Source organism: Euwallacea similis, chromosome 31 (genome assembly GCF_039881205.1).
Source record: "Euwallacea similis isolate ESF13 chromosome 31, ESF131.1, whole genome shotgun sequence".
Lineage (NCBI taxonomy): Eukaryota > Metazoa > Arthropoda > Insecta > Coleoptera > Curculionidae > Euwallacea > Euwallacea similis.
The window spans coordinates 1267738-1279072 of NC_089639.1; the positions used below are offsets into that span (position 1 = coordinate 1267738).

Sequence of the window (11335 nt, forward strand, 5' to 3'; positions counted from 1 at the left end):
TAATATATAAGGTGTTTCATTTAAGATAAGCGAGTAAGTACCGATTTCCAATGCACCCAGAAGTGTGACGTCACTGAAAATATTTTAGATTAGCTCCAAGACTTTTACCAAAATACTAAATTTTCGGATCTTTAGTATTCATAGTTTTCTCAAAACGTGGAATAACGGTTCCGGGTGGAACATCCTGCATACGGTATACACACACTTGTGCGGACTGAACTTACAAATTTTGTAAAAGTCAATTTGAGTAGATATCATCGCCTTTGTCCAGAGTGGCCAAATTTCAAGGGTTCTATAAGAGACCTCGATACGTCTAGTCAAGTGATTAAACATTTTCCATCCTTTTTGTTTTTGAGTTAGACACAGAAGTTTGATTTTGTTCATTTTCGATAAATCATGGTTATTTAGGTTTTAGTTACACATATAAATATTTATTGAATTTTCGAAAATCTGAATTTTGTATTTTGCATCAGCTTTGAATCTGTCGAAAAATCTCGCGTTCACACGATTTGTTAGCTGAATAAATATTAATAATGAATTTGCCAGTACTCTTATAAAAAACGGACATATAGTAAACGTCAAACTAAAACTCTCGTACTCCATTAAAGATTTATGTTGCGTTGTCTTACGCTGTTGCCAGACTTCCGAACAAATCTTTGAGACGATATACATATAATTTGTTTCAGGACGTCAGATCGTAAGTTTTAATAATAAAATGTTTTTAATTAAAGAATTTTATTATTGTGTAAGTAAATAAAACTAGTAATAATAATAAAATTAATAATTACTATTAATAATAAACACATAAACAAACACGGGTTTGTGATTGACGGCAACCCTGTCGGTTTAAAATTTTTCCAGTGATCATGTTTATATCTCATTGGAATTATCGAATTTTAGCTAAATGACGTCACATCAAAATGTCTGATCATATTTTATTATGTATCTATATTACCATATTCATTATATTTTTAATAATTAATACGTTTTATCTTCTTATGATAATGATAACTAAATAAGTTTGATATACAATATTTCTTCCGAGATAAACATAACCAATGTGACCATGTTATTTCGTCATAGATGATGTGCGAGACTTTTAGTTTGGCGTTAATTATATTTGTACATTGCTCTATTTCTTTATTAATTAAGCGCATAACGAACATGCTGCGGCCTACCATGACATTCTGGTAGATCTCCATATAATAAAGTCTATAATACTTGTAATTAAAAGCGTCAACAAGTATTATACATACAAACCCAGACGATTGATGATGAACTAAGTATAAAGTAAAAAGTTATGTATTTTTTAGCTTTAAATATTAAATAAACTATAATAAATAGAGAAACAAAACCAAGCACAATTTATTATGTTAATATTATTTAACACATTAAGGCTAATTTTGGTAAAATATATAATAACTTTTAAGTATAAAAAATAAAAACATAAAATTTATTCTGGCATATTTAACTTGAACCACATTTTAGTTCAAACCAAATTGTTGTCTACCATTGAGCATAACATCCTTTTTGTTTTAAAACTGCATTAATGCGACTTGGCTTACTTTGTACAAAATGTTGGCAATATTCTGGTGTAAAACTATTCCGTATTTCCCTTAATTTTGTTTTTAATTCTGGCAAAGACCTGACAGGAGCAATGCCTAAGGTTTTTTTCATACTATGCCAGAGTGTTTCAATTGGAGACAGATCTGGACTACTAGAAGGCCATTCTAGCAAAAGTATATTATGGTTTTAAAACCAAGTTTTAATAATTTTTGTTATATAGCACGGAGCGCCATTTTGTTGAAATATAAAATCTCCTTCTAACGTTTGTAGTTGTTCAATTCATGGCAACAATTCCGGCTTTAAAATGCTTTGGTGCTTGTTAGCATTTACTGTACCATCAATGATGTGAAGACTTCCAACACCTCGAGACGACATATAGTCTTAGACCATCACTGATGCGGCAAACTTAACTTTTTTTCTGAGACATTGTCGAGGTATACCTTTTTAGGCTGCTTAATAATTCTACTTCGTGGATCACCCACATTTAACTCAAACTTTGATTCATCACTTCATATGATTGAATTCCATTGGTCTTCAGTCCAGTTTATTCGGTTTTTTAACCCAAAGCAATCTCTTTTTAATTTGTTTTTGAGTTAATAATGGTTTTTGTTTGGCTTTTAAAAACATAAGCATTGATTTAAGAAACAAGTAACGTTGTGTTAAAATAACATTTACCTTATAAAAACCGTATCCCAATTTCTTTACATATTGTAAGCACGTATCTAGATATGGTTTTCCTAATAGCTTCATATTATTTAGAAGCTAACTCCCTTGGCGAAGCACGCCTGTTTTTTTAATACTACATAGGAGAGTACGATAATCTCTCAGTAATTTTCGTCATCTGTCATTTTCTCAGTTTCTCTTCTGTGTCGTCTTTTTTTACAATTTAATAATATTTTGCACTGAATTTTGAGACACATTTAAATTTGGAGTAATTTGGTATTCCAAAATTCTATTTTTATTAGCCAAAATGGTAGCTTGTCGCAAATCTTGTCAAACGGATTTACTACGTACCATTTTTGCATAGAAATAATTTTATACATGAATTGAACTTTACAATTATTGTTTGTTAAAAACTTATTTAGTATAAAAATGTTTTCAAATAAAAAATTGTTTGGGTAAAATTAAAATATTTATCTCTAAACTGTCACATTCGGTCCAGGTTAAATGCGCCAGAATAAATTATATGTTTTTATATTTTATACTTTAAAATGATTGTATATTTTTGCAGAGTTAACCTTAACGTGTTAACAACTAATAACAAAATAAATTATGTTTTGTTTTGTTTCTCTATTTATTATAGTTTGTTTAATTTTTAAATCTAAAGAAAAAACTGATATTTTACGCTTGGTCCAACTTCAAAGCGTCTAGGCTTATAGTTTGTTGGAATAGGCTCCTGTGATTTTGGTTATATCAAATACCTGTCAAAAAAATCAGGAGAAATGAATAAAAACTTGTTAATAAAATGGACAAAACAGGGAAATAATAATTCTTTTCTCTGATTTGCACACAGAATGCTGTAGTATACTGATGAAGACATCAAATATCTAAATATTTTACGAAAGTTTTGAGGGGTTTTATAAAATTTTATTATATAAAAAAATATAGTGACACTTAAAATCGGGAATGCTTTATTAAAAGTGGGATAGCTTTGTCTTGTAACGGATAAAAATTGCCAAGCAAAAAGTAACATTTATTTTCAGAATTTATATTAAGAATAAAATAAATGCTTTTTTTATTCTAGAACGTGATTTTGTTTGGCATTAAAATGAGTAAGTTTGTTCTTTGTCCCAATTTATCCAACTTTGTACCTCTAATGGGTTTCGATATTTCAATAATCAGCATCGTATTCGAATAACCCTGTATCAGCATGGAATGATCTCGTAGTATTGTGAGCAGCTTTGCAGTCGATTTGCTCGATATGTGCTTCTTATCCATTTTCTCAAAATTTTCGTAGCAAACGGTAAATTTACTCAGAATCAGAAATTGATATACGAAGCTGTTTTAAAATCCAACCGGGCCGTTCACAAAGCTGCGAAACCTGGCGTTTCTTGGGTGGACATGCATATACTAGCTAACAAGACTTTACTGGAAGAACTGAAGAATGGAGGTCTGTTGCAAGGCGATGTTAATGAGATGGTTGAAGCTGGCTTAGCTGCAATTTTTCAGGTAATTTCAGTATTTTGTTCAACAATAAAAAAGCGATATTAAGAGTCTGCAATTCTAAAGTTGTATCGCAAAACTGTCAAAATTACTTGAAAAATCCAATTGAATTTGCTTACAATGCATTCCTGAGGCTTTTTAATGTAATACATTCCCTAAGTTATTATCACTACAAAGTTATCTGCAACTTTTACTTGGTACTTAGTTGAACTGCTTTGCTAGCAGACGTAATATTATAGAATAGCGACATAGTTCTCAATACGTTAAGAGATAACATATGAAACGTTATCAGGCAGCGAACATTTTGTAAAACGGGCCAAAGCACTAGATGATATTTGTACCGTTTCCTCATAAAGCTAAGCTAAGGTAGATTTTTTCCATATGTACAAAATTTCCTATATATACGTATAATGATAGTTTACACATCTAGAGTGGAACTATAAATAGAATCGTTAATTTGCAGACCATCTGATTTTTCTACGACCAGTTTTCAAAATTTACTTTCATTTTAATGTTGATTATTATTGACACATAGAATTAACATTTTTTGGTGCGGTATCCAAAAATTCTTGGAAGAAAAGAAATCTTAAAATAAATGTCTTTTAAAAAAATTGACAATTTGTGAATACTTAATTCCCAGTTTCTACGAGATATTTTTCTTATAAGAAATATGATTTCAGAAAGTGGACACTGAATATTGCTTCTGTGTGTATGAATCTACGATTCAAATAAAAACAATGACAAAAATATATGTACAAAACATTTTTTGCCGTAATTTTTGGAAATATGCGTTATTTATCTTCTCCCGTTGTTTCATTTCTATAAAACTGAAATATCAACTAATATCAGAAGAGGCCATTGCGAGTTAAATTGAGAACGTTCTCATTTTTAATTTGACTTAAAATATATTAAGACTTTCAATTGGGGGGGACACTATAATGTAGTTTGAATACAAGTATAAACAATACAAAAGCATGTTAAAGGTTTGCGATAGTTTTAAACAACACTGTGTAGGCGGTAACATAACTCCGTATGTGTATTGTAGCCCCATGGATTAGGCCATCTAATGGGTCTTGATGTTCACGACGTGGGCGCATACTTAAAAGGACAGCCAGAAAGGCCAGAAAAACCCGGCCTTAATAAATTGAGAACTGCCAGAGTCTTGGAGAAAGACATGGTGCTAACCATTGAACCAGGCTGTTATTTTATTGATCCTGTAAGTCCTTTCAACTAAAAACTAAGTTAGATTGCGAGCAATTATTTCCTCTGTACCAACAGCTTTTGGACAAAGCTCTCAACGATCCATCGTTGAAAAAGTTTCTTGTTCCTGAAGTTATTAAAAGGTTTCGCAACTTTGGCGGCGTTCGTATTGAAGACAACGTTTTAATTACGGCAGACGGGGTCGAAGATTTAACCATTGTCCCAAGGTCTGTGGAGGATATTGAGAATTGGATTGAAGGAAAAGTGGAGGAACAGAAGTATTTCGATTCCCAACAGTTGTTCATATGGTGGCACACTGATTCTTCGAGATTACACATGTGATGCAAAATGTACAAATCACTTAAACAATATGTCATAAATATTTATTATATTATATTCTGAATTTGTATTGTATTATTAGCTGGCAATTTGTTCTTTATTTGTTATAGAGGATTTATATATTTTATATATCTATATATTTACGTAGCCCATTTGTTAGAAAGTTTTAGGGAATTGAAAAAGACAACTTTCTCAAATCTGGTATACAGCCATAATAGGTTATCTGCTATTTTATACAAATAGTTTCCCTGGTATAGAATTGCTAATAGTACGTGTTTGAAATCAATAATAATATTAAAATTATTCCAATTTAATTTTCAAATTTTTATTTTAACTTTTCAAGACGAATAGAAATATAAAATTTGATGTAAATCGAATTAAAGATTTAGACTCGTTATGACAAGTTAATATAGAGATATGCCTAAAAATCATTTGGGTATGACTACAATCGCTCAAAAGCTACAATTCTCGTAAGTAAAAATATTGTCATTTTTCAAACGTCAATGCCACGAAAATAGTTGAAAATCAATATACAAGGTGTTTCTGAACGTAGTACCATAAATTCAGCTACGTATTCTAGGTCCGAAAACATGACGAAAACTTCATATAAACCTATATCGAAAAACGCTTTGTTTTCGAAATACAGGGTGTGAAAAGTTGGTTTATGATTATGGTTTTTTATAAATATTTTCGAAACTATTCGAGATTAAGTAATGAAATTTTATACCTTATTGCAACTTTTTGTGCTCTTTCTGAATTTTTAGAAGGAAATTGCTACATTTTAGCAGGGGCGGATAGCACGGGGGGGTAGTGCTTAAAAAGTGTCTATACTTTTTTGTACTTTATTTTATTGGCGATTTTATAAGAAAAATATTAAATTTGAAGATTTTTACACAAAAAAGGTACTCTTGTTGAAAATCAAAATATTCAACAGTTTTCGAGAAAATTGAGATTTAATAAATCGGTGGATGGTACGATTCATAAACATCAAATTTAAAACTGCGTTGGCTTTGAAATGAAACTGAAAAATTTGTTTCACACCTGCGTACATAACAACATTTATTAATAAAGTTTAGTGGTTTTTCGTTCCCGAACATTTTGTTATTTCAACTATTGTTAAAGAAAATGAATACTTTTTCTAATGCAGAGTACACAGATATGTTGTTAACATTAGGTGAGTGCTATGGAAATAGTCAAGAAACTGTCCGACGATATGCGGAAAAGTTTCCTAATCGGAACTGTCCAAATCGACGAACAATTTTAGCAGTTGAAAGGCGTTGTCGTGAAACTGGGTTCATCAAACCCAAAGGAAGTAATATTGGACGAAGGCGTACAGTGAGAACAGCTAGGAAGGAGGAAGAAATTTTAGAAATTTTGCAAAATAATCCCGCAATTAGTATTAGACGAGTAGCACTGCAAACAAATATTTCACCTGCAGTAGCATGGAGAATTGTCAAAGAACAACAACTTCACCCGTTTCATCTGCGCCAGGTACAAGAACTTCTTCCAGACGATTTCGGTCCTCGACTAGAATTTTCTGAATGGTTATTAGCCCAAAATGACAATGACCCAACTTTTATGTCAAGGATCATATTCACAGATGAGGCTACTTTCACACGGGCTGGTATTTTTAACACGCACAATTCACATATTTGGGCAGAAGAAAATCCCAAAGCAACCAGAGTTACGCATTACCAGCATTCTTTTAAAATTAATGTTTGGGCTTCAACTTTAAGTAATAGAATTATTGGCTACCATTTTTTTTCGGAAAATTTAAATGCAAATAGGTACTGCGCATTCCTGCGGAATGATTTTTTTGAGTTCCTTGAAGATATTCCCCTTGAAACAAGGCGAAGACTTTGGTTTATGCATGATGGAGCTCCTCCTCACTATGGTAGAGAGCCTAGGCAATGGCTGCATACTCATTTTCCCAACAGATGGATCGGTCGTGGCATTGATGCACCCATTCATTGGCCTCCTAGGTCCCCAGACTTAAACCCACTTGATTTTACCGTCTGGGGACAATTAAAAAGTAATGTGTACTCTACTCCAGTAGAGACCCTAGAAGATCTACAATACCGTGTTCAACAGGCTTTCCAACAATTACTTCATCAACCGAGAACAATGTTTTCTTTGCAGAAAAGGCTGCGAGCATGTGTACAGGCCAACGGTGGATACTTTGAGAATGTGTTAACTGGGTTTTAATTGTAATATTTATAGTTTATTATTCTTCGATGTACGAAAATGTCAAATACATTTAATGTTTCATTTCAAAGCCAACGCAGTTTTAAATTTGATGTTTATGAATCGTACCATCCACCGATTTATTAAATCTCAATTTTCTCGAAAACTGTTGAATATTTTGATTTTCAACAAGAGTACCTTTTTTGTGTAAAAATCTTCAAATTTAATATTTTTCTTATAAAATCGCCAATAAAATAAAGTACAAAAAAGTATAGACACTTTTTAAGCACTACCCCCCCGTGCTATCCGCCCCTGCTAAAATGTAGCAATTTCCTTCTAAAAATTCAGAAAGAGCACAAAAAGTTGCAATAAGGTATAAAATTTCATTACTTAATCTCGAATAGTTTCGAAAATATTTATAAAAAACCATAATCATAAACCAACTTTTCACACCCTGTATTTCGAAAACGAAGCGTTTTTCGATATAGGTTTATATGAAGTTTTCGTCATGTTTTAGGACCTAGAATACGTAGTTGAATTTATGGTACTACGTTCAGAAACACCTTGTATTTACATATACACGAAATATGTTTAAAATTTTGAGGCCATTCAAAAAACAGAAATTTACAGTATGTTTCACTTGAAATTTCAAAGTTGTCATTGGTTTCAAATACATTTGACAACTTCGCGCTTGTACCTAAACTAGTATTATGTCTGTTTACTAAATTTGTGTTTTTTTTATTCTCTACAATTTTCCAAAGAATAGAACACGTGATCATCCTGTATATCTATTAAGGGTAATTTGATTCAATATATGTTCATATAGATGTGATGTATCTTCATATTTTCGGTAATATTACTTTGCACTTAGTGCTCATTTTCTATTTGGACGCACTTCTAATAATTTCTTAAGGAGGCTTTCGACCTATTTTTGACCGTCAAGTCTACCCCTTCTGCTGGGAAATTAATTCTGCGACTTCCTGTAGACATGAGGCATTTATAAAAGTAGAGTTGTCAATTTAATCTCGTATTTTGCGGACCCCAATATATTTAAATACGTTTTGTTTTCCAAAGTTATGAAAAGAAATAATCACATTTAAGTAAATATTTTGTATATTTTTGTCAATTTAATTTTTAAAAAATGAAATATCTGAAGGTTTTTACGTAACAATATATTGTACATTTAATAAGAAAAGTAACATTATCTGCTCATGATATAAATTGCTAGCTTCAGCTAGCAAGCATCGAAGACCGTGAAATATGAATTGCCAATGAGATTCACATATTATTTTTTCTGTAATTGAATTTCGATTTGAAATATGTAAAATTTAAAGATCTGTATACATGGTATACCACGGAAAACTTTGCACCCGGCATATTTTGAATTCCAATTAAAATATTAGAAATTGCTGCTACACGTGGATTTTGTTTTCGAAGGGAACACATTTTAGTGTTAAATACAGTTTCAATAAAACAGTTCCCTTCGTGGGCCGCATTCAACTTTAGAATCTCAAATGGCACTATAGGTAGAGTGACACTTCATTTGAAAGAGTTTTTAATTCTGATTGTAATTTAACATGTAGCATGTAATTTTTTAAATTTTAGATCACTTGTTAAATAATAAACGTATTCCATAAATTTTAAAATAGGTACAGGCTGGATAAATCACAATGAGGTTTGAGGTGGCTATGTGCAAAACTTTCCCACTTTCAATTTTTTTTGCATCAACCGCCACCCATTTTTTCAGGTTTATTTAATAGTAATTCAATTGAGTGAAAAATTTTAATTATTTCCAATGTAAAAGTCGTTTATAAATGTTTTGTAAAAAGGTATTGTAAATTTTAAAAAATCTGATGACAAATTACAAATCAATATCTTTTATTTGCTATTTACTTCTCAAAGGGGAGTAAATGTGTATAGTAATTTGTGATAACTTAACTATATATTGTGAATACCGAGTGATTATTATTATTCTTTTGTATTTATATTGACTATTATAAATCATTTGTGTTAAACAAATGGTATTCAATTAGTATCCTGTTACAGAATTATTTAGTCTGGTACGAGGGATTTATTCGTTAGTTATAATTGCAAACAAAACAGAAAAATCAAGAACAAAAGTTGCCGACAATGCGATCCCTGCACCTTAAGGTTTTATGGGTAGTTAGTTAAGATCTTTGGAGAATAAAGGACGTATCATGTGTAACAAATTATTTATTTCAAAATTGCTTTATTTGATAGACGAGAGAATTGAAGTAATTTTTCTCTTTTAAAAATAATGATAGTGCATGGATGACAGCAAGAATTTTTAATCAACGCCACCCAAATAAACACATCTCCGGTGTTTACGTCGTCAGTTTGGTTGAAAAGTTTTATAAAACAGGATCAATAGAAAATAAAAAACACCAATCTCTAAACTCTTTTAGAAATGAGGCTATCGAAATTGCCATTCTTGGACATGTGGAAGCGGATAATAATTTGAGTACTCGTAAGCTTTCTAAAATTTCGGGACTTTTTAGCAAAAGTTGTCAACACACTTTGAAAGCTTACAAATACCATCCGTATAAACTTCAATTGGTTAAAAACCTGAATGAACACAATCCTGATAGTGGTTTGTAATTTGTAGAAGAAATGACTAACTGATTGGCAAACGATGAAAATTTTTATACTCAACATGCTTTTGCAACGAATGCACCTTTTATCTCAATAGATTGGTTAATCGTCATAACTGCCGTTATTGAAGTGACACCTATCCAACATTATTTATTGAGGAACACACTAAAATCTTAAAAAACTTTATATGTGGGCAGAAATTCTCAAAAATGGGATTATTAGACCATATGACCATATTTTCTGCTAGGAAATCTTAATGGAGAAATATACCTTGAGCTCTTGAAAAACTACATTTATTCAATAATTGTTGGAACTATGGAAAATAATGACAATATCTTAGAGGACAATGTATGGCTTCAACAAGATGGAGCACCTCCACATTTAACAGCTCAAATCGATAATTTTTTAACGAATTTTTTTCAAATTAATGGATAAGTCGTCGCGGATCTATTGAATGGCCACCTAGATTACCTGATCTGACACTCCTCGATTTTTTTTATGGGGACATTTTTAAGTTGAAAACTTATGCCACTTAGTCGTAGTTTCTGGAAGCACTTAGGCGGCATATCATTAAAAAATGTAGTCTAATTATCCTCGAAATTCTTAATAGCAACAGTTGATCTAAAATTGGAAAATAAATTACATGCTGACCATTAGAATTAAAAAAACCCTTTCAAATCAGGTATCACTCGACCTATAGTACCATTTGAGATTCTAAAGTTGAATGCATTCCCGCGAAGGGATTTGTTTTAGTGAAGCTCCATTTAACTTTAAAATATCCTCTTCGAAAACAAAATTGACATGTCACGGTCATTTCTAATACTTTGGTCGTAATTCAAAATAAGCTGGGTGAAAGATTTTCAATGGTACATCCTGTATATGGAAACAGCCAAACGAATAGATATATATTTCAAAGCATTATTTGCCTTGATTGCGAAAGAACGGTCATTTCTGGTCGAATATACAAACCAAACCTGGACTCACTTGGAACAATGTCTTTTGCGACTTCGAAACACACCAAAGTTGGAAATTTCTACGGGATGGGGGCAAAAATGGCCAAGGTTTTCAACTATTCCTATTTTATTATACCTTTTGATTATATATCCGACATATTGAGATAAATTTAAACATACATACGTTCATTCAAATAGAATCCCTGGCTCGTGGAAAAATTGACTTCACTGAAATTGAACAAATTTTTAATGGTACATTAATTTTGAATCTTCGGGTCTGTTTGGGGGCACTGTAGAAAATGATAAATTAAGACAAG

At 31.5% G+C, this 11335-nt stretch overlaps 1 protein-coding gene across 1 annotated transcript in view; it reads left to right on the forward strand.

Moving 5' to 3' along the window:
• The window catches only part of Dip-C (dipeptidase C), a 32037-nt gene extending 26242 nt beyond the window's left edge, over positions 1–5795 (forward strand). The window contains exons 7-9 of the mRNA XM_066403832.1: positions 3524–3735; positions 4775–4945; positions 5008–5795. Coding sequence (XP_066259929.1) covers positions 3524–3735; positions 4775–4945; positions 5008–5271 — 647 coding nt within the window. The 3' untranslated portion in view covers positions 5272–5795. The remainder of the gene's footprint in view (positions 1–3523; positions 3736–4774; positions 4946–5007) is intronic.
• Positions 5796–11335: the final 5540 nt, after the last annotated feature.